The 27,417-nt window shown below is 54.2% G+C and overlaps 1 protein-coding gene and 1 long non-coding RNA gene across 10 annotated transcripts in view; one reads left to right on the forward strand and one right to left on the reverse strand.

Annotated features, from left to right (window-relative positions):
- The window catches only part of LOC133761571 (uncharacterized), a 130,556-nt gene that overhangs the window by 46,397 nt on the left and 56,742 nt on the right, over positions 1 to 27,417 (forward strand). The gene's annotated exons all lie outside the window — the stretch shown is intronic.
- The window catches only part of CLYBL (citramalyl-CoA lyase), a 242,216-nt gene that overhangs the window by 1,988 nt on the left and 212,811 nt on the right, over positions 1 to 27,417 (reverse strand). For 2 of the 9 annotated variants that reach the window (XR_009866184.1, XM_062193982.1), the window contains exon 8: positions 10,291 to 10,427. Coding sequence is in view for 7 of the 9 variants with exons in the window: in XM_062193982.1 (XP_062049966.1) it covers positions 10,332 to 10,427 (96 nt within the window). In the remaining 2 variants the exon portion in view is untranslated. Of the gene's footprint in view, positions 1 to 8,622; positions 9,053 to 9,680; positions 10,428 to 27,417 lie in introns of those variants that run through there. The other 7 variants (XM_062193985.1, XM_062193979.1, XR_009866183.1 and 4 more) reach the window with 6 other exon arrangements.

Below are 27,417 nucleotides of genomic sequence, written 5' to 3' on the forward strand. Positions count from 1 at the left end.
TTTTTATAGTAGACTTAATTATTTGAAAGAGTTATGGGGTGGAGGGAGATCTTCCATCCATTGGTCCACTCCCCAGATGGCTGGAATGGCTAGGGCCAGGCCAGGTCGTAGCCAGAAGCTGAGAGCTCCTGTGTGGATCCCGGGGCCCAAGGACTCCGGCCGTCCTCTGCTGCTCCCCAGGGGCACCATCAGGGAGCTGGATCAGAAGTGGAGCAGCTGGGACTTGAACTGGCGCCTTATGGGATGTCAGCGCTGCAGGGGGCGGCCCTGAAAGTTTCACTTTTATAATGATCATTTGTTGTTACCTTTCTGGTAATGGGCCCCTAAAAGGAATAAGGTTAAGAATGGGATACAAATCACATTTTCCAAGTTTATAAACTTTTTGAACACTTGGATTTCCCAGGTTTATATACGAAAGCACTTCAAACAAAGCTCATAAAAACTTTTGAAATCCATGCATAGGAGGGGATCCTTCTCTGTGGGTTTCATTTTCCCCTGAGCCTTCTGAGGGCTCTCCCAAATCAACTGCCTGCAAGAGCGGCGGGGCCACCCTTGGCCGGCATCGCTGTAGACTGGAAAACTTCTAGAACGTCAAGGGCCGGTAACCAGCTGGCCGCAGCCTCACGCCGCCTCGCTCCCAGGGCGCCTGCCCCGTAGTCTCCGCACACAGCTGTTGGCCGTGAGCACCGGCAACCCCCGCAGCAGCGATATTTAATTCACCGAGTAATTAGCATCAGGGAGGCTTCTACTTTGCTTCCAGAAAACGCGATTCGCCGTCAGTTGCACCCTGGGGCTCCCCAGGCAGATGAGCGAGAGACCCGGCCTGGGCCAAGGTCACAGCGCACAGAGCACCGTGGAATGTTCTGGAAACAGCTGGCTACTTAAGAACCCGAGGTGCAGCTCCGAACTCTGGACCCAGAATTACCGCCCCGTCTCACCGTGAGGGCAGGCGGGAGGAAGAGCCGTGAGGGGCAGCACACGGGGGGGTCAGCGGGGCGCACCGAGGGTCAGCGGGGCATATGGGGGTCAGCGGGGCGCCCCGACCATGCCCGGGCAGAGTGCCCCGCTGACCTTCCGTGGTCGCCACCCCGGGGGTGGGGGCTCCTGGGGGGACTGTGAGGTGGTCGCCACCCCGGGGGTGGGGGCTGCTGGGTGGGGGGACTGTGAGTGGTCGCCACCCAGGGGGTGGGGGCTGCTGGGTGGGGGGACTGTGAGGTGGTCGCCACCCCGGGGTGGGGGCTGCTGGGTAGGGGGGCTGTGAGGTGGTCGCCGCCCCGGGGTGGGGGCTCCTGGGGGGACTGTGAGGTGGTCGCCGCCCCGGGGTGGGGGCTGCTGGGTGGGGGGACTGTGAGGTGGTCGCCACCCCGGGGTGGGGGCTCATGGGGGGGCTGTGAGGTGGTCGCCACCCCGGGGGTGGGGGCTGCTGGGTGGGGGGGCTGTGAGGTGGTCACCACCCCGGGGTGGGGGCAGCTGGAGGGACGGTGAGGTGGTCGCCACCCCGGGGTGGGGGCTGCTGGGTGGGGGGACTGTGAGGTGGTCGCCGCCCCGGGGGTGGGGGCTGCTGGGTGGGGGGACTGTGAGGTGGTCGCCGCCCCGGGGGTGGGGGATGCTAGGTGGGGGGACTGTGAGGTGGTCGCCGCCCCGGGGTGGGGGCTGCTGGGTGGGGGGACTGTGAGTGGTCGCCACCCCGGGGGTGTGGGCTCCTGGGGGGGCTGTGAGGTGGTCGCCGCCCCGGGGTGGGGGCTGCTGGGTGGGGGGGCTGTGAGGTGGTCGCTGCCCCGGGGTGGGGGCTCCTGGGGGGACTGTGAGGTGGTCGCCGCCCCGGGGTGGGGGCTGCTGGGTGGAGGGACGGTGAGGTGGTCGCCCCCCGCCCCCGGCCCCCGGCTGCCCGTCGGCCGTGCGGCTCAGGCCGGGTCTCTGAGGAAGGTGGCGCTTGCCGTGGAGGCGTCGTTGCTTTTGCTCGGGATTTCTGCTCTGCAGAGTTGATGCAGAGGGGCATCCGCGTCCTCCGGGTGGACCCTGGACTGTGCCCTCGCAGCCTTGGTGCTGCCAGCCGCGGGGCCTTTGGCCAGGCCCCTCAGGGCGCCGGGAGCCGCCCAGCGGCCTGTGGTCGCTCGCCGCGAGCAGCGCCCCCTTCAGCCAGGAGTCAGCACTGCGAGCCCTCCCGCGCCCCCAGCTGTCCCGCCCGCGAAGTCAGTGAAAACTTGGGGGTTCACGTCAAAGCAGTGCACGTGCCAGGCAGCCCCGCTGCAGGGGGACTGGCGTGGCCGCTGGCCCAGAGGCCCAGCACCTGTGCGGCCATCACACAGTGCCTGCTGAGTGCCAAGCAGAGGCTGGGGGCGTTCACAAACGCAGTGCTGACGTTTTTAGTTATCTTTTACATTCACTCGCTTTAAAAAAATTATCTCTGAAATCTGTGGTGCGATTACAAGGGTGTGTTAAAGTTGGCAGAAAATGGAATGAGATTCATTTATTTTAATGCAAAAAAAAAAAAAAGTGTTTGGAATCCACACCAGGAAGTACTTAACAAAATTTTCCATTGCAACCACACCTAAGCGTACAGTTCAGCGGCACATCATTGCACAGCCATCACCACCTCCTTCTTCAGAACACTTTGCATCTTGCAAAGCTGCAACTCTGTCCCCATACAACTCCCCAGCCCCCTAACCCTGGCAACCACCATATGCTAGATGCTTTATAGTAACTGACTTTTTATAAAAGTCACCTATTTACTTGAGAGGCAGGGAGACAGAGCGAGAGGTTGGGGAAGAGCTCTTCCATCCACTGGTTCACTCCCCTGATGCCTGCAAGAGTTAGGGCTGGGCCACGCGGCATCCAGAAGCCAGGGACTGCATCCATGTCTCCCATGTGGGGGGCAGGGACCCAAGATTTTGGGCCCTCCCCTGTGACTTCCCAAGTGCACTTGCAGGAAGCGGAATTGGGAGCAGAGGACCTGAGACTTGAGCCAGCACTCTGATCTGGGACGCCAGTGTCCCAAGTGGCAGTTTGACCCGCTGTGCAGGAGGCCCTCCCCACCGTTAAAGGTTAGGGTCTCTCAAAGCAGATGCTCACTCAGACAAGAGGGGGATAGATGTTAGGGGTAAACACCCAGGAAAGGAAGGAGAAAGAATGAGGATTGGGGTGAAGTCGAAGTGTCCAGCAGATCCCCACGAAGCCTTGGCCAACCACAGTGAGAGCGCTGGGGCACGTGTGGCTCAGCAGAGCGTATGACCCAGACAGCCGGCCCTCACAACTCTGCCTTGGGGGCTCGCTGTTGGCGGGGTGCAGGTGCCTGGGAGGGGTTGAGCCCCTCGAGGTCTTGGCTGAAGGAGCTGCTGCCTGCCATTGTTGGGGGTGGGGGAGGGCTTGAAGGGCCACCTGGCTGGTGACCGCCGTGTCCTCGTCACACGTGGTGGAGTTGGGCATTACCGTGCAGTTGAAAAAAACCAATGCTGAAAGAGAGCAAAGGCTTTCTATGAACGTAAAACAAAGCCAGAGTCGGAACGTTAAGTGCGGCCGGGCAGACGGCAACAGTGACAGAATTTGGAGCGCTCGTGCTGGGGTGAGTGATGCGGGCGGGAGAGGCACTGGAGACGCGTGACTGTGCCGTGTTCAGGTTGGGCAAGCACTACGACAGAAATCCCACGCAGGCCCTGAGAGACTGAGGGGGGCTTGGCAGGAGTCACCTGGGGTCTGTGCGGTGGACGCTGTCTCTGATGTGGGAATGCTGGCCCCAGCTCCCCGGGGCAGCCTGGGAGAGGGTGCCCCGAAGGCCACTGTGCGAGTTTTCCCTGGGGAAAGGCAAGGCGCTCTCGTCCTCCTGTGGGAGCTGGGTTGTTAGAGAGGTTCTCCCCGAGCACGTGAGCCAGGGGGTCCCGGGGCTCATGGTTGTCCTTTTGTGGAACTCGAACAGCCTCCCCAAGCTCTGCCCCGCCCCATTGGAAACCTCAAGCCAGAAGCCTGGAGCCCGTGGTCTCCAGACACGAGAAAGACCCCAGCACGCAGCCAGCCGGGCTAGAAGGTTCCTTTTTTCTCTTGCTTCTGTGAGAATGTCTGAATCACTAAGGCAATTTGACCCACTGTTGGAAACAAAACCAAACCCAGCCCAACTCGCTCCTTGATATTATGGAGGCCAACAATAATCTAGTTTCTTTTCAGCGAATGTGTCCCCTTTAGCCAGATACCTTTTTTGAAATGTTTATTTAGTTTCATCGACTTGAAAGGCAGAGAAAGGGAGTCTTCCATCCACTGGTTCATTCCCCAGATGCCTGCGTCAGGCCGAAGTCAAGAGCCCTGAACTCTACCCAGGGCTCCCCCGAAGCACTTGGGCCATCATGACCTGCCTCCCTGGGATCATCAGCAGGAAGCCAGATCTGAAACAGAGTAGCCAGCACTCGAACCAGCACTCCATTATGGGGTGCAGGCATCCCAAGCAGCTAACATGTTGCACCACAGTGCCCACTCCACAGCCAGATACATTTAAATTTCTTTTCAATCCAGCTATTTATTTTCATTTTATTTGCAAGGTAGAGAGACAGAAAGATATCTTCCATGTGCCGGTTCACTTTCCAAATGCCTACAACAGCCAGGGCTGGGCCAGGCTGAAGCCAGGAACCGGCAACTCAGTCCAGTTCTACACGGTGGCAGGGCCCCGGGTACTTGAGGCATCATTGCTGCTGCCTCTCAGGATGTGCTGCAGTGAGAGTAGAGCCAGGACCGGCACGAGGCGCTCCAGTGCGGGATGGGACTGTCCCCATGCCTGCCGCTAGCCAGATACCGTAATATCGTGACATGGTGTCGGCCTTGCTTTTAAAACGCATTGTTTTCCCTCTGTTGACTCCCTCCCTGAAGTAATGAAAGGATTCTCGAAAGTTCCTTCCAGATGGGTCTAAGATGCTGGGCAAGCAGGGCAGCATCCCGCCTGCTTCCGTGTTGCCCGCAAAGACAGCCTTGTGCCCAGTCCCCCGCCCCCACCCCCTGGGGGGCACAGGCAGGCACAGGTGACCCGAGGCGCTGTCTCCTCCTTGGACTCCGGCACTCACACAGTTCCTGGGAAGCGGAATTAAACGATGAGTTTGGGTGTGTTTTTCAGAAACCCATGAATTTATTTGTTTGTTTCTTCCTACTCTGGGTTTCCGCCAGCCCTTCTGGTTTGGTTTGGTTCTTCAACAAGAGCTCCTCCGAGAGGAAGGGACCTGAAAGTGGCCGGGTTCTGCCCTGAGCCACCACCCGGCTCTCCAGTTCACTGAGCCCCGCCAAGGCAGGCAGCACCCGGCGGCGCCGCCTCGGCCAGGCTGCGAGGCACTGGGGAGCCCTCGCCCACCAGAGGGGAGGGGAGGGGAGGGGAGAGGAGGGGAGACGTGGAAAAAGCGGGGCTGGCTTGCAAGCAGGTCGGTTTTCAATTCAGAACTTGCACCTCTCTCGCTATTCTCGCCTCTGCCGCGGAGACACATCTTTGGGCTTTGCTGCTTGCCCGTGTTTGGACGCCTTCGCGCCTCTTTGGCTTCCCACAAAGCCACGCTCGGGCACATCCTGCCAACAGGTGTTTGCTGAATGACTGATCGAATGATGTGGCTCCCTCAAAAAAAAAAAAAAAAAAATCCTCACAGCTCGGTGCACTGTTTCCTTGTTCCCATCGCCTGCAGCGCGCCCTCCGTACCCGGGGAAGCGGGATCCGTCTGGCCGCTGATAAAGCCTGCAGAGCTATGGGAAGTGGGTTTCATTTTCCTCAGGATTCAGAAGCCACGGCTGAGTGACACGGGCAACCCGAAGCTGGGCCGGGGAGGGCCCCGGGCCTGGGCATTCGCCTCGGACCCCGGGCTGCAGGGACCCTGGCCGGGCGCTCCCTAGGGCCTGCGAGGGCCCCCACGCAGGTGTCCGGCCTGGGCGCCGGGGCCTGCAGGCCGGAGAGAGACGTTATTGTTGCACTGTAACGAGCCTGATTAACATGCCCCTGACACTTTCCCTTAGTTTCTTGGGCTCCTAGCAACGGTGCACAAAGGCTCGGGATTGTCCCGGGCTCCGCGGGGACACGGGTGGCCTTTGATCTGCCACCATTACAGCCGGGCTGCGCGACAGGCTCCAGGCTCGCAGGCTCGGGCGGCCCCGCCGGGCTCCCCTCCCCCGGCCCCAGCGGCCGCTGCGCTCCCAGCGCTGGCTCCGCGCGCGTCCCTGGCCCTCTGGACGGGCAGGAGCGGCGGCCACGCTGGTTCCCCGACCACGGGCAGTGAGGCAGGCGCGCGGACGGGGGATCAGGCTTTCCAGGGGGCGCGCGGGGGCCGTCTCTTCGGAAGCAGCAAATGTAAAACCCAGCCGTTTGCTTCCAAGGGAAGGACGCAGTAGCAAACAACTCTCGCAAGGTTTGATCCAAATAATGCAGAGCGTACTCTGCAGGCATCACCCTGGTGCTCCCGGGCTAGTGGGGCGGCAGGCCGACTGCACAAGGCGAGGACCCCACGGGCCTTCCCGCGGGTCCGGGCCCTGTCCCGTGTGCTTCCTGGGCCTTACTGGCTAGCGAGGCCACGGGCCGCCGGGTGCTTCCTGGAGCCCAGCAGCAACAGTCTTGCAGGTAGCAAGTCAGGCATCTGAACGCCCTTTGCTTTCCATTGTGTTCGCGCTCAGCAATGCCCCCTCCACTCCCACCCCAGTTTAAAAGAAAAGCCAGGATCCCGGCTTTCTGAGGCTTTTCCCTGTTGGGGTCTGCGAATTACTTTTCCCCTAGATGGAAAGCGAAAAGCCTCACCTGGCCGGGCGTGCGCTCTGCACTTGCAAACCCGCCATCTGCACTCGTGCGCACCAGGTGCTGCCGTCGGTTCCTACCAGAGGAAGAAATAAACCGAAACGGCAGATCCCGCCTTCCCGCACCAACCGAAACCCAAATGCAGCAGGTCCTTCCAACGGGGAAAAAGAAAAGCCAGGATGCACCTTTTCCTTCTGGCCCACTCGGGGACAACTCGGCTCTCCCACCCGGTCAGGGTCCCAGGCCATCGGTGGGAGCAGAGCTGTTGTGTGCTAAGGCACCGCTGCGTGTGTGTCCGAGAGGGGGGAACCGCTCGCCTTACTGCCCCTGCAGACTACGCCAGGCAAGGAGCTCCTTCCACATTCAAACGCAGGTGGCGGGGCCATGGCGGCCCAGGCAGCCCCTGCCCAGGCACAGCAGGTGAAAGCCATGGCACAGCGTCCAAACCCGGCCTTCCCAGGGAAGACTCCCACTGGAGACCCCTCGGCATTTCAATAAAACATGACTGTATTGATATAATCCTCTATACATTAAAATGAGGTTGTCACAGATTGTCATTAAGACCTCAGTAAAACAATGAAGACATTACTGGGCATCCCCCCCCTCACCCCCCAGGCAAGGTATTAGGGGAATAAAGCAATCTACTCCACACGGGTCCTATTGAGATTAATGAAAAAATTATGCAAAAAAAATCGCAATTTCATTTTCCCGTGGCGGGGTTTTGCGGGCACACAGTCCGCCCTGCACCTGATGATTTATTCAACTAATCTACGGCGAGCAGCGCGCATGTTCTCAACTCAATCTTGTCCCGGCTCATTTTCTAAGTAATTGTTTCTCATTAGTTCCGATAATGTTTTAATAGTGTTACCCGTAATTTAGCCCCCAAGAATTAATAACAGGGGGGTGATACGGCGGGGCGGCTGGTGATGAGCTACAGAAAATATAAACAGGTATGGTTTTTAATTAATCCGATGCGCTGCCGGGTCCTGTTTCTGGAGTCTGTTCCTAGCATGGAGCTGGGCCTCCCCAGCAAGTGGCGTGGTGGTCGCACACCCGACTCTTGGATGCCCTCCTGCCTCCCCCACGGCCCCTTCACCCGCCCATGCCACTGAAGAGATCCGGCTGGGAAAAGAGCGGGGCTACCTTTGGTCTCCCAGCGTCTCCTCCTGCCGGAGTCTTGTTCTTTGGAGGGTGAGGCACTGCGGGGCTCTGACTGACCTCTGTCTGCTCTTGGGTCCTTGTGCGGGCTTCCGTTCCGTTCCGACAGCAGAGCCCTGGTCCACAGTTCTGGCTCTGGTGGGTCCCAGGCTCAGTTGCACCTTAGCTGGGACTGCTGGCTTATGAGGGAGAGAAACCTGGCGTCTAGGGAGACTTAGCACCATGGTTCAGGTTGGAATAAGGGTGTTGGCGATGGAGTGGCCCGAAGTGGCGAGGACTCGGGAACCACGGGCCTGCCGGTGATGGGAGGCAGGAGACCCGGCCTTGCTGAGGTCACAGTGCCTGCGGCCCAGCTTGGGGGCTCCCTCGAAGAGGAGCCCGCCTCTCTGGGTTTGCGGGCTGCCTGTCACTGCAGTGGAGATTGGAATGCGTACCCTTAATCCGCTCAAAGCCGACAGGTTACCTGGACCAGCAGCAAGGGTGGGAAGTGCAGCTGTCTGCAGAACCCTGCCCTCGCTATCCCTGACACCCCGCGGGGATGTGCAGAACTGGGTCTGAACGAGAGGGCAGCTCCCCATCTCCCGTGGCCCCCGTGTGGGCTGGGTCTCCTAGCACACATCTCATCCCAGCACGCCCAGCTGGCTAGGCCCCGCGGCCCCAGGACAATGTGGGGTGCTCCTCCGGCCACAGCCGCCTGCTGCCCCTTGCCCTGTCCGAGGTCCTGAAGCCCGGCTCAATGGGAAGCCGGTGTGATGCTGGCCACCTCCTTCTGCCCTTCATGCGAGAAGGGGCAGGTGGGTCTCAGCCTTGCATGGCCCATCTCAGTCTCAGAGCTGTGCCCTGGGATCCCATGGTTGGGAGTTTTAATTGCCGTCTCAGGAACGTGGCTTCCCAGAACCATCCTGCCCGGATCCCGTCCCTTGCACCTGCCTGCGACCCTGCCCTGGGGTTGGTGTAGGTTGGCTGTCAGTGGTGGGACCCTGACCCATCCGCGTGTGACGGGGCCTTTCCTTGTCCCTAACCTGTGACTCACCTCTTGGGCTCCCTGCAGGAGTGGGACGAGAGGCGAACGCAGGCAGGCCCTGGTTGGAGCACAGGCTAGGGGCCACGCAGGCAACAGACTCCAAAGGGCGTAGGAGGAGGAGAAAAACGAAGCTGAAAAACAACTGTTTTCTATGTACACATTTAAATAAACAGAACAGCCTTCCCCGCGGTGTCGGTCTAAGAGTGGGCGCCTTGCGGCTGTGTAGGTCATGAAAAGGTTGGTGTAGAATTTAAAACTTCCCATTCTGTTAATTTCTTAAAGAACGGTCGTCCGCAGTCCCCACACAAAAGCGCATGATTTAATGAGGAACAGAAACAAAATCTCTGATTGTTGGTGTTTCAGGCGCCATGGGCGTCCGTTGGCAAGCACAAGTTGATCCCTCCTAGCTTCAATACCCTTTACCCTTCAGTGTAAGGGTATAGGCTGAATAGAGAACAATGGCCGGTTGTTATGTTTATTTACCCTTGCTACAAGCTGGGTTAACCTCTTCAAAACAGCTTTACTAAGCCCGTTAAGCGCACCACCCATATGACCTGTGGCAGCATCGCTAATGTGATGCAAATCTCGCGGGGGGCCAGATGCTGGCATCGTGGTCTTCATTGTGTCTCTGTGGACGCTACAAGTTTATGGCCCTGGGGACCCTGAGGATCCTATCCCGGCCGGCCACACATTTATGGGGGACGTGGCCCTAAATGGCGAACAGCTCAACTGAGAGATAACCAGGGACAATCCAAGGGCTTGGGTTGGTGCACTTTTATTTTTTAATTGATGGTAACGGCCGACCCCAAAAGCATTCACCCCGGACAGATGACAGCATTTGTGTCCACCCAGGTTCAAGGGCATCAACGGTGCATTCTGGGGGTGTGGGTTCACAGTAAGGGTTTTGGAAGACTGTTTGTAGCAGGCCTCTCTCTAAGGCAACCCAGCACTTGGTGATGTTGCCTGCGTCACCTCTGTTGTCTTATCAGATGGCCAGAGATACAGACGAGACGCCTTCATTTTGTGCAAAGCCTCTGTGGAGTCGCTGGGCAGAGGAACAACGCGGGAAACGCGCACTGGCATGAGAAAGGTAGAGGGAGGACCCTTGCGTAGCTTCGGGAAAGACCTGTTTGGTTCAAAATCTCACTGGCGCTCACGGCCCATCTCGCCCCCTGGCCCTCAGCTCCCCGGGAAATCACCCATCCTGTATCTGCAGTGCGTTGTTAAGAAGGAACCCCTAGGCTCAGACTCCAAAGGGACAAAGTTCATTTTCCGAGGAGTCGCTGGGCAGGAAGAGGTCAGCCACACAAGCAGTGACCACTGCCCATGGCACGGGAAGTGGGCGGGGGGCGCAAGCTGGCACACTCACCAGTTGCCTTGCGTAGTCTGGGGAGAGCTCCATTTCCCAGCTCACTTTTCCTTGATGGATGTGGCAAGCGTGACAATGTTGTGGGCCTGCTTCAGCAGCGGCATGTCGATCATGCTCCCGCGGAAAGTAAAGGCTCCCTGGAAGACAGAACACAGACTTGCCGAGTGCCAGGCTTCCCGTCTGCGCGCGCCTGGACCACAGCAGCGTTGTAGGCGCCCCCCACCCACCCCCGCGCGCCCTGCAATTACACTGCCGTGCCTACCTAACTTTGTAGAAAGCCAAACTCAAGGGCAGGGGGAAAATTTCTTTCTTCGTTCTGAAGAAGGGAATAAAGATCCTACAGTGTTTTTGTGCAAGGGGAGGAAACACAGCAGATAGGAGATGCGGGAACCAGGTCATTTAACTCTTGAGATCAAGCAGGAAACAATGGCGGCAGGAAAATGTAACAGCTTCCTTAGGTGGCTTTGAAATCTGGCTAGGAGCGCGAACGTGCTCTGGCACCTGATTGTTGTTTGAAAATACTCATTGCACCATCAGGTTGCAGCGTGTCCTTGTGCGCCCTGACGGGTAACCCAGGGAGGTGATGGGAAAATGCACTGGAACAGAGACGCGTGTGTTGGTGCACGCTCTGCCGAAAGGCCTGGGACGATCAGGGACATGAGTGTTGGCTGTTGAGGTCTCCTTTTATTTCATAAATCCATTTTTTAAAAAACCTTCTGCAAGCACATTGAAGGTGTCCTGTGTTTTAGATGGGGAAGCAGAAGTTGAGTAATTATGGGATTGTCAGCGCTGGGCAGGACTAGGAAAAGCTCCAGCCGGGTCTGAGAGGCTCCAGCCTTCACCAGAGACCCCCACGTGAAGATAACCAGGGAGTTTCTTCAGTGCCTCAAAAAAAAAAAAAAAAAAAAAAAAATTAAAGGCACCAAGGGCAGCAAGGGACAGCAGCACAGCCGCCCTCCACGCCTGGCTACTTGTTGCTGTCTTCCCATCACCGTCCTTCTGGCTCCCTGGGACGGAGTCCGGCGGAGGGCTGCCGCAATCCTGCATCCTTGCTGGCGATGGCTGCTCCGTCCACGCTGCAGCCCAGGTCTGGACATAGCAGGTCCAAAGTGCCACCATGGTGCATCCTCACCTGGGGCTTCTGGGGCAGGCGGGCTAGGCCCCCACACGGAGGGCTGTGGGGTAGTCACCTGGTGTTACATGTACATGGGATGGAAGTGAAAAACATTTGCAAGGAGTCCTCATTAGCAACAACTTTGGAATTTGTCTTTCCACGGAGGGGGGGTTTAAAAGCCGACGGGGCCTACAGTTTTCAGTAGTGGGGCCCGACTCTGCCAGCCTTAATACGATGAACCTGGTTTCTGGGAACACACCCATGTGGTTCTAAAACCCTAACGTTCACTTCCGCCCTCTCATTCTAAATTCTGATTACCTCCGTGGCTGTGCTGAGGCGCGTGAATTTGCAATGGAGGTTCTGGGAGTCAGCATTCCGGGGGTTAGGCTGCGGGTCACGTGAGGTTTTACAAGGCGACAGTCTTGTTTTCTCATTGGGGTGAACGGGGAGGACCAAAGGCCCCTGGGTTATCCGCACCCCGAGTGCTCACAGCTCCGTCCTGTGAAGCTCCATCGCAGGCAGGGGACGGAATCGGCCTAGATGCACGTGAAATCCGAAAGCAAATCTGGTATTTTTGTTCTGTTGCTACCTTCGCCGCAGATGGAGGAGTTTCGCGTGGAGATTCTGATCCCCTCGTCTTCCTGGTATCAACCTGTGACTGTTTCCCGTATGGGCCTATGCGAGGAACATGAGATGCTCAGGGTTTGGAAAAATGCGCTTTGTCAAACAGCTCCTTGGATCGGTGGGGAGGATCTGAAATCATCCTTAACGAACAGCTCGCAGCAAATTTCGGTTTCACAGCCCAACGCCTGCCTGAATCGCTGGCGTAGCATGTCAACGTCCATCAGCTGGGAGACTCAGACTATAATTTTGTTTAAAATGCCTTTAAATGGTAACTTATTCATGGTTGAATACCTTAACAACCGTGACTACAATAAAAATAGCTGTAATATTTTTAAGCAGTTAATAGTCCCGCAGCCTGTACCTGAGAATTTACACGCTTTATTTCATGTAACAAAATAAATACAAATAGGCACACTTGGACGTAGATACCGTTATCCATCCCCGTTAAGAACGCATTTTTTTTCCTCTTCCCTTTCTTAATTGTGGTAAGGACATGTACAAATGCACCGTCTGGCCATGCTGACGTGCCTAGCGAGGCAGTGTGAGAGAGATCTCCAGAACTTTTTCGTCTTGCAAAAATGGGAACTCGAACCCCTCTGACACCCCTCCCCCAGCTCCTGGCACCACCCTTCTGTTTCCTGCCTCTTGGATTTTATCCATCCTGGTTTTGCGCCTCAGGAAACTGAGGCCCACGGAGCTTAAGACCTCCTGCAGGCCTGCTTTAGGGGGCCAGGAGATACAGAGACCCGAATCCTCTGCCCCCAAGCTGAGCTCGCCAAGGCCTGTGGGTTACAGAAGCGTTCTCAGAGTCTGTTCTGTGACTGAGTTGGAAGCACTGAGGCAGGGGTGCTGAGGGGCGCTTGTGGACAGTGCAGATTTCCGGGCCCAGCTCTCCGTGGCTGGAGGCTGAAGGGCTGTAGGTGGGCTGGGGCTGATGATTCCAATGCATGGTCATGGTCAAGTTTGAGGGCTTCTGTGTGGCTTTAGCTTCCGCTGGGTAGACCGGCTGTGACGTGCAGGCGTACAGAGTGATCCGTGCAGGCGTACAGAGTGAAGAATCCTCTTCTAGCTTTTTGCAAATGGTGCTTCCTTTTCTTCTTCTTCAAGTTTGTTACTTTTATTGACTTGAAAGGCAGAATGACACAGAGATTAAGGTGCATAGTAGCAGGCAGCTGGATGGACGCAGGGGCGAGACCTGGTCCCAGGCATCTGATATGGGATGCGGCTGTCACAAGCAGTGGCTTAACCCTCTGTGCCACAACGCCTACCCCAACGCCTTTGTCTTATAAGACATCCCGGGGCTGGCACTGTCGTACAGCAGGTATAGCTGCCACCTGTAGTGCCGGCATCCCATATGGATGCAGGTTCGAGACCTGGCTGCTCCACTTCTGATCCAGCTCCTTGCTACGGCCTGGGAAAGCAGTAGAAGATGGCCCAAATTCTTGGGCCCCTGCACTCGTATGGGAGATCTGGCTCCTGGCTTCGGATTGGCCTAGCTCCAGCCATTGCAGCCATTTAGGGAGTAAACCAGTGGATGGAAGACCTCTCTCTCTTTCTCTATCTGCTTCTGCCTCTCAAGTAAATTAAAAAAAAAAAAAAAAAAAGACATCCCCAAGGCGCCCAATAACCGAGTTTTCTGAGATCGGCCATCCTTGTCCACCGAGTGGGCTGGTCTGAGAAGCCTCTGTGTAAGCAGGGGAGACTGCCACTTATTGGGCAGAAGGGAAGCGGCAGATGCCACAAAATGTGACAAGAACGTGAGCGACAGCGTGTGCCTGGTGCAGTGCCACGAGAGCTGCCACCGGGCTCTGGACACAGCGGCCTCTGCGGGGACCTGGTGCGCTCTCTGTTGTAGTCAGTCAGTGGCCAGCTGCCTTGGCACGTCATAGCGGATGCAAGCCCATGGTTTCAGGCTCCCGCAGGGAAGAGCTGTACCGCTGCAGCCTGCACTAAGGGAAACCAAGCTCACGGGGCTGCGGGGTCCCCAACACCTCGGTCCGTGCGTGGTGACGGCACAGCAGTAATGGCCGCCGCCGAAGTTCTTCTCGGGGCGAACCCCGCTTCGCATCCCACGGTGGAAGTGGCGGTGACGATGGTGACAGCAGCGACGGTAGTCGGTGGTACAGGAAGGAGCCCGGTTTTCCCCGTTGTAGGCACTTAGTCCTTAGGACATTTTTCTCACGAGTGTGCAGAGAGCAGTTTGCTGGAAGCCACCGACTGACCGGATCCTTCCTGTGCTCACTCTGCTGTCCGGCAGCTTCCTTGGGCGCTGGGGCTGGGAGGCGGGGTTCTCTCGGCTGCTGTGATTTCCTAAGGGGGGCCCTCCCCGTCGGCTCCCATGATGATACTGGGGTACGGCCGTCACCACCCATCTCCGGAGGACGGCACGTTTTTCCAGTGTGCTGCCCCATCTTTGGCTCCGTGGAGCACTTACCCCCCAGCAGTTCCCAGGGATCCTGATGACTACGTCAGTGCTGGCCCTCGCCAGAGGGCTCTGCAAGCTCTCGGTTATGTCCTCCCAGGGAGGTAAAACCTCTTAGCCCAGGGGGTGGCCTTTGGGACCCTGCTCCTCTCCCCATCCAGCCTGCTGCTCCAGGGGCACAATGCCCAATCTCTCCTTCTTTCCAGCCTGTCCCACTTGGCGTTCTCATCAGGAGAGAGCTGGGGGTGGCACTCGCCTCACTGGGATCTGAAGCAGGTCTGATGTGGCTACCTGGCTCCCTTTGGGCTTAAGGGGTCAAGTAGGATCTCCATAGCAGGGACCCCAAGGCTCCCCACTCTGAGACCAGGCCCTAGCCCCCTCTCAGCCTCTCATCCTACCTGTCCACAGAGGCCCTTGGCCCCCAGCACCTGCATACACACACACACACACACACACACACCCTCTGCACCTCTGCCGAATGAGCTGTTCCCTGCTCCAAAGGCCCTTCTACTGTCTGGCCAGCAAATTCCTCTAGAAGCTTCCAGATGTCAGATTTCACCTCTGTGCAGCGAGCCTTGGCCTCCCTGGTGGAGTCACGTCTCTCCTTCCTGTTCTTACGTGGCCTCTGGCTGTCAATTGCGTCCCACTGTATCCCCAGTGCTTGTTGATACCACAGTTTCTCTCACCAGGCTGGGAGGCCTCTGTGGGCAGGGGCCAGACCCTGTGTGTCTTAGACGCCCCAGAACCCAGCCCTCCCGCACATGCCAGGCACGCAGGGTGTGCTCCGTGAACAAGCACCTGACCGTGACAAAAAGAAGAGAGAAAAACGAAACATAGAGGCAAAGTTGACGCAACTGGATGGGGAGGTGCAGGTTCGACCATGGGTGATTTAGGTCATCTTTTTTTTTTTGACAGGCAGAGTGGACAGTGAGAGAAAGGGACAGAGAGAAAGGTCTTCCTTTGCTGTTGGTTCACCCTCCAATGGCTGGCGCAGCGCGCTGATCCGAAGGCAGGAGCCAGGTGCAGGGACCAAGCACTTGGGCCATCCTCCACTGTACTCCTGGGCCACAGCAGAGAGCTGCCTGGAAGAGGGGCAACCGGGACAGGATCCAGTGTGCCGGTGCCACTAGGCGGAGGATTAGCCTAGTGAGCCACGGTGCCAGCGATTTGGGTCATCTTTAAGTTGTCTGGGCATAGCTTTGCTGTTGAAGGTACGGCTGGGGCCCTGGGACCCTGAGCCTCCATCACAGTTGGTCCCAGGGACCCAGGGCTCTGCTTCCCTCTTAAGCCACGAAAGAGCCCGGGCCACGTCTGTGATCCTTGGCTCGTCTGCCATCTGACACGTCTTCAGAGGACTGTATGGGTGGACGTTAGGCACAGACTTATGGCCGGCGACGAGGCAGACTTGGTGTCTGAGCTCCTGCAGCATCTGTGGTCTAATGGGGTGCAGATGCCATTAGGTTCTACAGAGAGCTGTCGAAAGGGTTATATGCTGACAAGGGAATCTGCACCCGGAAGAGCAAAGGCCAAGGAGGGGGAGGACCTTAGCAAGGGGCCTGTCCTGGCCAGGTGTCGCCTCCTTTGGGAAGTGGTGCTTAAGGTGAGGAACACCCCCTGGGCAGGGGAACAAGGCCCATGATGGGCCCACGATGGGCTCGTTGGAGCCTGGCTCCCGTGTGGGGCCAGAGCCGGGGGACCAAGGGGAGAGTGACTTGCAGCTGGGTCACCTCCAAAACTGTGATGTGGGCTGGGGTCAGGTTAACGCACACCCATGACTTGAGGGGCAAGCAAGTAAGGGCCGAGGGGCCACAGAGACAAGGAGCCCTGGAAATGGGGGCGACTTGGCCAGGGGGAGGGCTGCTGGGAACTTTGGAGGTCAGGGGTGCTAAGTGAGCATCACGAGTGGAGGGTGGGGATCCAGGAGCTGCAGGTGGAGAAGCGTTGGGGGGGGGGTGTTGGCTTTCCCCCTCCAGCAGGAGCCCTGGGTCTCTGGCCACCAACGACTCAGTGGACGCGTAAACAGCCAGAACGCAGGATGAGGTACTGGGGCCTTTGGGAACCTGCCCGTGGCTGATGGGGTTTCTGCAGGCTGGAGGAAGCAGAACCTACTGTGGCCTGTAATACGGCAATCAGGAAGACACTTTTAAAGGTGCTGCTCCTGCTACCCACTGGCTGCTGATCTGTCCTTAGGACAAGGCCAATAAACATCTGGTTTCTATCGCATGGAGCTGGGCCCAGACTCAGCGGACGACTTCTATTCCTGCTTAAGGCACTGGTGGACTTGGACTAGGATAGGCCCCTTCCTGGACCCTGGGGGTTGGAAGGTCACTCACCTGGGTCCTTTCCTGTATGTGGGGCATGCTCCCTCTGTCAACAGGTGGGCTGGGGGCCAATAGCAGGAAGCATGTGGGATGGGCTGACCCAGACTTTGCTGTGCTGCACGGCCCAGCACTGGCTCTCTAGGTGAGCAGTAGACTTAGGGGGCAGAGAAAGGGTGGCATATGCACTTGAGGGGATCCTAAGAGGATTCCCTCAACAACTAGCCTATGCCATGGTCGGCTCTGGCTTCCGTAAGCCCTAGAATGTTCCCAGACTGCACATGGGAGGGGGCAGTGTTCCCAGCAAGACCCGTTACCTGCAAAGAGGCCTCCTTTACTGTCTCTTCCTACCTCCCCAGCGCATTTCAGAGACACCTCCCCGCTTAGGTCTGTTCCGCTTCATAGCTGCAGAGTGCTGGGCTCAGTATCAGTGTGGCTTTTAAAGAAAGGAACGTTCCAGAAGGATAGGCTTTGAACCCCGAGGCTTTCTACACACATTTCAAATCCTTGCTACCAACCCGGGTGCCCGGAACTATAGGTTAATGACTGTGATGCCTAGCCATTATAAGGGAAACATTGTTTCAATACTAAACAAATGCTTGGCTTTCGAAGCACATAGGCTAAAACTGGAGCAATACAGACAAGAGTTAGCATGGCCCTGGAGATTCAGGAAATGTTCCGAATTTGTATGAGTGAGTGAGTGAGGTTTGTAAATTAAGGGCATTTGTGTGAACAGTTCTTGGATGGAGTCAAGCTATTTGTGAATCGAAAACCATGCATTCACTCTGTTTGCGGAAAATGCACGCTTGAAAAAGCTATGCATAGATTTAAATTTTGTTTGCATCAAAGTAAACTTTTCCTTTCATATCACTTGCCATGAACTTGTGAAGTTCTCTTGTGCTGTGTATTCTTAAATTTCATTTTGGTGTAACTTATACAAAGTGTGCACACATGTCTAAAGTGTGAGGACATATGAGGACATGTGAGCACATATGAGGACATGTGAGCACATATGTAAAGGTTTAATTTTATTCAATAGTTGTGGGGGGAAATGAATTACAAGACTACTTCAAAAAGTTCATGGAATTAAAGGATAACTTTAGTTTGGCAAAAAAAATTGAAATCCATGCCATTTCATAATATTCATTTTCCATCAACTATTCACTATTCATTATCATGATGTCAGAAATACAAAAGTTAGTAACCCAATATGAGCGACATTTTCAGTTTTAAAGAATTTCTTAGGAGGTGACTTAGATCCTTGTAGATGTTCTAAATATCAGTCACCCAGGTTTCATCGATAAACATCTTTAAACACTCAAGAAGACAGCAAAAAATACTACTCCTGACGACTTGGGAGACCAAGAACACATTTTCCCTTTAACACGTTACATTACAGTGATAATTTGACAGACATTTTGATAATATTTTTGAATTAAAATGCAGCAGTCACTGACTCCCACTGCCAGATAATTTACAGATGCTAATGTGTCTCGCCGTGAAGTTTCTGAAAGCTCAGCTGAAGTCACCCACAAGGGCTGCGGTTCGCTGTCACCGGGAAACCTCTAAACGGTTCCCAGGAGCTACCCACTGCCCGGCCTGGAGGGGCTTAGCTCTGTGCCGGGCTGGACCGGGCGGCGCAGATCCCGAGAGCAGCAAGGCACTGAGCGGCCTGGGGAGGCGGGCAGGGTGCGGGCAGGGTGCGGGCAGGGTGCGGGAGATTTATCTACCAGGTTCTGAAGCTCCTCTTCTCCCGGCTGTCCCTTATCTGACTTGCCCCTGTGGCGCTCTGGCTTTCAAAACTTGAGTACAGTGCTATAGCTGGGGCACGGGGTGGAGGCCGCCTTGTGGGCCCCATACAGGTCCCCTGGCCCGGGAGGCTGCTGGGGCCACTGCCCCACGCAGCCCCTCCATCTGGGACCTTCTAGGAAACCCTCCAGGATGGGCTCCTGAGGGGCCATGCAGTAGCCTGTCGCAGGGATGTGTAGAGAGAAAGGGCCTTGCTTTTCTCTGTGCAGCTTGGTGCAGAAGAGGGCAGGAAAGTGAGCTCCGGACTCAGCCACACCTGCATTTGAATCCAGAAATGCCCTCTCCTAGCTGTGTGACCCACAGGGGAACTGTCTGTTCCTGGCCTCAGTTTGTTCACCTGTAAAATGGGGGGAATACCTCCCTCGTAGGCTTGTTGCAAGGATGAGTGCAGTGGCTTGTCATGTCACCCGGCTGTCCCATCTGGTAAACATTACTGCTACCACCGGGGTCCCCACCGCTGTGACCTGCCACCACGGTGACCACTTCCGATGCCATTACTAGTTCTTCGACCTCTGATCTGACCATCAGCACAGAGCCTGGGATGGCCGACTTGATCACAGGTTCAGTGAGCACTGGAGTCAGGAACAGGATTTTGTGAGTTTGGAGTTTGAGCGATGCCCGCGTCTCCCCAGAGACGAGGAACGGAAACGGGCTCAGCCGGGGAGCTTTCTGTGCCCTCCCGCGTCTCAGCCGTCACCGACTGGGCTGTCTCTCTAAGCGGCAGGGCGTCGGTAGGAAAACCAAGGTCAAAGCTGGGCGTCTGCAGCCGGGGACCCGGGGAGGCAGGGAGACCGAGGACAGTGTCTTAGGGGAGAGGTGCGGCCGAGTGTGGGGGCTGGGAGCCCCAGGGAAAGGAGGCCGCGGCACTGAGTGGTGTGGAAACCGAGGGGCAGTGAGGCGAGTAGTCGGCATTAGTATTCTGCTTTCTTACAAAAAGGAATCGCGGAACCATTTCACCCCAGCCCTGAGTGAGGGGCACTTGGGAGTGAAGGGACAGGGCGGAGAGGTGGGAGGTAACCGGGCTGGAGCAAGGGCGGAGCCGTAGGGAGGACAGCAGCCGTGACCATGACCGTGGAGCGCCATCCGCTTAGGGTTGCCGGGGCCGAGCCGCACCGTGCCCAAACCAAGGGCCTTAGGGGACCAGGCCCTCCTCACTCTGCAAACCTGAGGGGAACACAAAGGTGCCTCCTTCCCTGAAAATCCTTCTCAGAGCCTATCACACGTAAGATCTGAAAGAGTTACAGAGAGAGGGAGGGACTGACAGGTGCGCTTCCACCCACTGCTTCACCCCACAGTGGCCAGGGCTGGGCCAGGCCGAAGCCAGGAGCTTCATCAGGGTCTCTTATGGGGGTGACAGGGGCCTACTTCTGCTGCTTTTTCCAGGCCATCAGCAGGGAGCTGGATGGGAAGTGGAGCAGTCAGGACTTGAACTGGCACCTGTTTGGGGTGCTGGCCCCCCAGGCCGGGGCTTTACCCACTACACCATGACGCTGGCCCCAGCCAGACTTACATTATAAACTATTCAGGCAGAATGGTCAGGCAGGGCAGACAAGACTTCAAATATCTTGTGATAAGGATATTGAAATCTAAGAGTTCCCACCTTTGCCAGCAAATTAGATCTTATGCTTAATTTTCTTTTCTTTTCTTTTTTTTTTTTATGACTTTATTGAGGTCTGACTGGCATTTCATAAAATTCCCCTATGGTCAGTGCATGGGATTTGTTGATTTGTAGCAATCAGGTAGAGTCTCAGCGCTACCACCTGCACCTGAGTTTTCTTTTGGAACCTATATTTTGTTAATTTCTAAAAAATTTAAAAATCAAGTAATTGTGTTTAATTACTCATTTAGTTGACAATATTGTCAAGTTGAAGCTCCTACTGCTCACGGCAGACGCAAACAAGGAATGCCTTTCGTAGTAATTAGCACCTAAGGCCAGTAATGCCAAGTGTCCTCTATTGAATGCACTGTGGCTTTATTCTTTCTTTAGAAAGCAGATCTAATTGAACTAACATGGACTAGAGGAGCTTTTAAAAAATGTGCTAAAATACTGACATCTTTCAAAGCACAACTGGTGAACACTAGCTGATAAAACAATTGCTGGATAAAACCCGCACCCTGTCTAGAGGCAGCAAGAAGTCAGTCCTGTCTACAGACAAGGGGACGTCACAAAGATCACAGGAAACGGAATTAGAAGGTAAGCTTGTTTTGGTGCAAACAATTTTGAAATCCTTGCAGAATGTTTTCCTAACACGCATTTTCCATGACCTTTCCAAATATCCTGTGTGGTTAAAAGCACATCCAGTAACTGCTTTTAGCACCGTCAGGAATTTGGAAGGCGGTCCTACACAGTTATCTGTTGCTGTGTTCTGTGTCCCGTCTCCCAAGCTTGCAGGGAACAGTGTAGAGAAGAGAGGGGACAAACTCCTTTATTCTCTTAGGTAGAGAGGAGAAACTGCCCCCATATTCTCCTCCCTGGAGGCTCACTAACCTAAAGAGGAAAAAAAAAAGAGTACGGAATGATAGAAAGGCTTGATTTCTAGCTCTACAAAAAATTCTATCTACCTGCTTTTAATATGACAAACCTCTTTAAGGAATACAAACTAAGGGGCCGGCGCCGTAGCTCACTTGGTTAATCCTCCGCCTGAGGCACTGGCATCCCATATGGGCACCAGGTTCTAGTCCCGGCTGCTCCTCTTCCAGTCCAGCTCTCTGCTGTGGCCCAGGAAGGCAGTGGAGGATGGGCCAAGTGCTTGGGTCCTGCACCCGCATGGGAGACCACAAGGTTTCGGATCGGCGCAGCGCCGGCTGTGGTGGCCATTTGGAGAGTGAACCAATGGAGGGAAGACCTTTCTCTCTGTCTCTCTGTCTATAACTCTACCTGTCCAAAAAAAAAAAAAAAAAAAAAAAGAAGAAAAGAAAAACTAAAAGAATGTTCTGAATTTCTTCTCTCTCGGAATCGGTTACAGGGGGAAGGTGAGGGGTGATGGTGCGGGGTGTGGAGATGAGGGGGTGAGAAAGAGACGTAAAGAAAAGGAGGGTGTGGGGAATTCAGGGCCAGGAGAGCAAGGAAAGAACGGGAAAGTCTCAGAAGTAATGACCCCGACCTGAGCATCCTTGGACAGAGAACCAAGGCGAGAGGGAGGGCGAGCAAGAGGTCCCGGGAGGGAAACAGCCCATTCTCAGCCCTTGTGGGGATCCGCCCATTCGAGAATCTCAAAGCCAAGGTGCCTGTGTGCTGCGACAGGTGTGACGGAGAGCGTGAGCTCGGGCGAGAGTGAGCTCTGGGCTGGAGTGGCCTCCCCGTCTTGCCGTGGAACATTCTGGTCTCCAGCGGGAGACCGCCCGAGTGATCCTGTGGAGTGCAGGGTGGGCTACGCAGCGATCGGGTCCTGAGCCCCTCCGGGGGCTGAGCAGGAGGGAGCCCCGTGCAGAAGGAGCTGCGGCCGCACACGGGGACTCCGTGCTCTTTCCTTCCTAGCAGGCTCTGCTCATACTTGGAACAAAGGGATTGTCTAGCTGGGCCGGGAGCGTGGGCGGCTGTTGTGACCTAGTTGTAGCTACATTGACGCTGACCCTGCTCATCGCTTTACTGACCAACCGAGCCCTTGACCTGTCACCGCGGTGGCTGGGCGTGACGCTGGCCACCTTGCGAACCCTTGGCTGGGTCTCGGTGCAATCATAAGCTGAGGGATCTGACGACAGGAACTCTGAGATGTCACCCGGCTAAAACAGTGACTTGCTTTAAAAATTAACGTCTAGCATAAAAACATTCCTGAAAAATAGAAACCACAATAAAAAAAAATAGCTTGATTACATCGCTTTGAGGGAGCAGGCCTTGTGGTGCAGTGGGTTAAAGCTGCTGCCTGGGATGTCTGCACCCCGGTCCGAGCGCTGGTTCCAGTCCTGGCTGCCCTACTCTGCTTCCCACCCAGCTCTGAGCTCCTGCGCCTGGGAGGCGGCAGGTGATGGCCCAAGCACTTGGGTTCCTGCCGCCCATGTGAGAGAGTTCCTGGCTCCTGGCTTTGGCCTGGCCCAGCTCCAGCTGTTGGAGGCATTTGGGGAATGAACAGACAGACAGAAGAGTGCTCTCCTGGTGGCTCTGCCTCTCAAGGAGATGAAAAGAAATCTGAAAAAAGATAATTGTGAAAAATAGCTGAGAGTGCGTATCAGTTAAGGAGGAAGCAAACAGTTCCAAAAGGTGCCAGATTTAACTTACATTCAAAAGCTCTGACCCTCTAACAATGAGCCATACCGCACTAAAAAATATAAAATTGGATATGCAGTGCTAGAATTTCCTTTTCTTGCTTTCAGTGGTGTTCATCAAACCAGTCTTAGAGTCATCATTAGCAGACTGCAGCTTTTCTTAGAATTGGACTTTTTCAGGTCAAAATGATGGTACAAGCTCCTGAGCACATGAAGTGAACACAGAAACAGAGGGCAACGTACAATGACTAAGAATCTCGGAAACAGTTTGTCCCTTCTTCCTCCACTCTGACCAGATACAAACGGCTCTGATTTGAGCCTCCTGCTGGCAATCAGAGGGGCCAGGAGGGGTGGCAGGCACGGCGGGCGGCCGTGTGTGAGGGGAGCCAGCCCTCGCACTGGACAGTGACACCACCCACATCTTCCGATGGTTCATTCCATCTGCAGGAAAGGGTGGCAGTGGGGTTTCTGGCACTGGAATAAGCAGCAACAATATTTTTGGCTAGAGAGACTTCTCCCGAGTTCTCTCGGGGAGCCTTCGTGAGGGCCATCTGGACCAAACAGGATTTCTTTTCTAAAGCCCGACCTTGGAAACACAAATGAGAGTTGTGCGTGCTGCCATCAGACACCTGTGACAGCCACACAAATGAGAGGTGTGTGTACTACAGCCAGACATGTGTGACAGCTACACAAATGTGAGGCGTGTGTCCCACAGTCAGACACCTACACAAATGACAGGTATAGGAGGCACAGTTCAGACACAGTGACAGCTACACAAATGACAGGTGTGTGTCCTACAGCCAGACACCTGTGACAGCTACACAAATTACAGATACAGGAGCCACAGTTAAGATACCTGTGACAGCTACACAACTGAGAGGTGCATGTCCCACAGTCAGCCACCTGTGACAGCTACACACGACAGATCTAGGATTCGTGGTAAGATACCTGCGGCACACAAATGACAGGTGCGTGTGCCGTGCACTCAGCGCCTGTGACAATCATTTCTTCTGCATGTTTGCGAGTGGCTTGTTGCTATTTGCCGTTTTCTAAATGAACAGACTAGCATGAGGGAAAACCTCCTACTTTCTCTTTATTAGGAGATGAGTCCCTAACTGATACTCAGTCCAGGATACATTTTGAACGTGAATAACACTTTGCACTACTGTTCTCGTGAGTGAAACTGCAGTGTTCGTCGTGTGTGATAGCCATGCTGGTTTCTTCAGGGAGTGACCTTGTTGTTGACCTGTGTAATTGTGAACTAGACCTAGATTTTACACTCGATCCCAGCCAAAAGGTTGAGAAGGGATGAACCTAGATTTTAAAGATGAACCTTCCCCTTCGCTGGTCTTTAGCTAGCTTGTGAACTTACAGCGAATGATAAATACTGAAAACGCTCAATAAGATTCTTCCCAAACCGAACACAGCACTTGAAAGCACTGACAGGAATAAAACAGAGAGCTTCCTGAAAAGGAATGGGGCGTTTCCAGCAGAGCACCTGCACACAGCTGCCACTCTCTGCACTTGGCCACTGCCTCACACTTGGCTGTGAGAGTCTCCTTTTGCAAAGAGAGGGGAACTCCTTATATTTTTATATTACAAGGTCATTTTTAAAATGCCTCTGACAATTTCCTGTAGCTTTCAGTTTTTTATGAATACTGAAAGAAAAAAATGTAGCACAGAGTTATCATATAGACACAAAAATACACGGTATCGTTCATACTTGAATGTATATATAGAATATATGCTACATGTATTTATAAGCAATTTCTATTGATATCAGTGAATATTAGCTATTTTGCTTGAGATGTTTTCATGCTCGTTATCCAATTTTCATAGCTTATAAAATTCTTAGCAGATTTAATTTGTAAGCAATACTAAATTTAGTTCTAAATGGAGACTTTCCACATAGTATTTAATTGCCATTAGTACAAAACACTACATTAAAAATGGAATACATTTTTAAGAATATCATTTGAAAATCTGAAACAAATCACATAGAAGTGATTTATCCTGGCAAATGTATTTTACCAAATCATCCGAGGTTCAAATAATTAATGACATGCAGGCTGTATCTTATAAAACACATTGTTCTGGAAGAAGGGAGGATGGATCATTTGATTAATGCTGAGGACCGATATGAGCTAAAGGAAAACCACGTTAGCTTGTGGAACTGCCCCAGGGACACAGGCTACTGTCCCCAGCAGATCCGAGTAGGAGCAGACAGCCTGGTGTCCATGTCAGTGTGTGGCCCTAATTCCTCCTGGTGGGGACTTGGTGTGCCAGGAAAATTTCTTTAGCCTCAAGATGTCTTTCAGTTTCCTGAAACAAGGTGGCCGCTCATGTCACCACCTGCCAGACGGTAACAGATCATATGAGCTAATTATTGTTTTTCCTAAGTGTTTTTTCCTCGGTATCACCGTAAGGGCATCCAATGTGATTTTCTTGGGATTTCTAATTAATACAAAAGAAAAAATAATCCTGTGATATCAGGTTGAACCCCAGTAATGTACCTGCTCATGATCCAAGTATTGCCCTGAAATTTTATTTGGAGAGTGAAAAAAAGTATAAATGTTATTTCTAATAGTAATAATAATAGTAGTAGTAGTACTACAGACAATGCAAATGACTCGTCAGGCATTAACTGTGAACTTCAGCTGAACCTCTAGTCTTTGGGCAGAATATAATTTAAGATGGGCAGGAAGCAATGAAGAAAAGCAGAGTTGCACTTTGGCCTTCTTGGGTCATTTCTGCTTAAAAGCGGGACTTTTGATTTTTACTTGAATGAAATTTTCATCCGAGGGGAGGAGAGGTCTCTTAGAGGTTCAGGAGTGTCTCACTAGGACACAGACCATCCGTATTCCATCTCAGAGCCACCTGCACTTTGGACCCCGTGTCCAAGGGCCCATGTTTTCATCAGGAAGCACATTTGAAATAAAACCGTGTGTTGGAAGCAGTACTTCTTACAGCCGAGCAACCTATTTCTACCAAATCTTTACAAACACAGCCCACCCTGTGTAAACCCCAAGAAGCCCCTCCTGGCTCAGGGTCACCTGCCTGCAGACCCCATTTTTGTGGCCGGCCAGTTTATAGGCAAAGGGAAAGAAACGTGCTCGCTGGATAAAATAACCACATGTCTCTACTGGAAGTCCCATTACTTGAATCGTTTAAAGCTTGCTGGACAAAGCACCAGGAGAATTTGCCGTGAGAAGCACACCTCAGCATATGGGGCAGGGAAGAAATGACCTAATAGTCTCCCTTCTGCTCCAGTTTCCACCATTCTGTGGCCGGAAAAAGCCATCCGCTCTGTTGTGAAAGCTTATGCCCCAGGAAGAGGGTGCTGTGGATTTTAAAACAACAGTGGCAGCAGTTCAGAACTGAACATCTGAGAGGCCATCATCAAAAAGGCGTGAGCAACTTTTGGACAATCTTCCTTGGGAATAACACGCTCAGGATACAGTAGACGAGGGTCGTCTTCATGCCTTCAGACACTTAAAATGCTGGGAAAAGAGGGTCTTCTGGGTTGACTCCTGCCTGCTGGCCAGAGACATTGAGCATCACCTCCCCCACGCCCTGAACCGCTCACAGTGCCACGTCCCACGGGAAGCCCACCTGGGATGGCTCATGCAGTGTCCACACTGGATTCTGCTTCGCCCACCCCTGGACGGTGCATGTGCTACCTCAGTACAGTTCACGGGAAGTGTTTCTCACGTGCCCGTCCTCAGCTCGCAGTAGGGACTGTGCCCCGGCGAGTAGGCACGCGAGAGGCGGGTGGCATTATTTGCATGTCTGAATGAACCATGCCACAGCTCTTCCCTCGACAAGGACGTCTGTCTATTCACAGGGGATCTTGACTTGGAGGGGACATAAGACACAAGGCCACCTGAAAATGTGTGTTATGAAATGTGCTATTTTTTTCGATGGCCACCGCTGGTGTTAAATGAAAGGCTACTGTTTACCATGAAACGGGTCTAAGTCCAAACTGGACGTTTCCACTGTTAAGATGATCTGCCTTTGGGTACTGGGTGTGGGCTGGTGCAAAGGTGAGCTGGCGTGTGTGGTCGGGGTGGAAGGCAGGCATGGCGAGGGCGCGCCTCACTTACGCACGGCCTGGGACTTCTCAGGTGCGCTTGTTCTAGTGAGAAAGTGCAGGGACCCTTGTCTCAGGATGTCACAGGTCTACCCCTCAACACCAGTTTTTCTTTTTAACTAGGGGTACTTTTCCTATCTAGAAGTTTAATAATTTTTTAGTGTTCTTGGTCCCCTAAGTAGGCAACCAAACTTCACTCCTTAGGGCGATCACAGGCTGAGTCTGGAGATTACCTCTAGGATACATTTATAAATGCAACCCTCCCTCCTAGCCCCTTAAAAAGAGGCAAACGGTATTATTGCAAATAACCTTTAAGATAATTAACTGACAATGCTGCAACTAGCATAAAATCTTCCTTCAGGCGACACCTAATTTAAGTGTTACTGGCACAAAGTGGAGACAGATTGTGCATCACCACTGCAATATTTACATAGCAGAAACCCACAGAGCAGGAAACGCGAGACTCAATGATGCACTAAATTAGGAACAACCGTATTCCAGCGTTAATTTGCTTTCCATTCTATCCAAATCTCAGGTCCAGAAATTG

The sequence above is a fragment of the Lepus europaeus genome, chromosome 6, assembly GCF_033115175.1.
Source record: "Lepus europaeus isolate LE1 chromosome 6, mLepTim1.pri, whole genome shotgun sequence".
Lineage (NCBI taxonomy): Eukaryota > Metazoa > Chordata > Mammalia > Lagomorpha > Leporidae > Lepus > Lepus europaeus.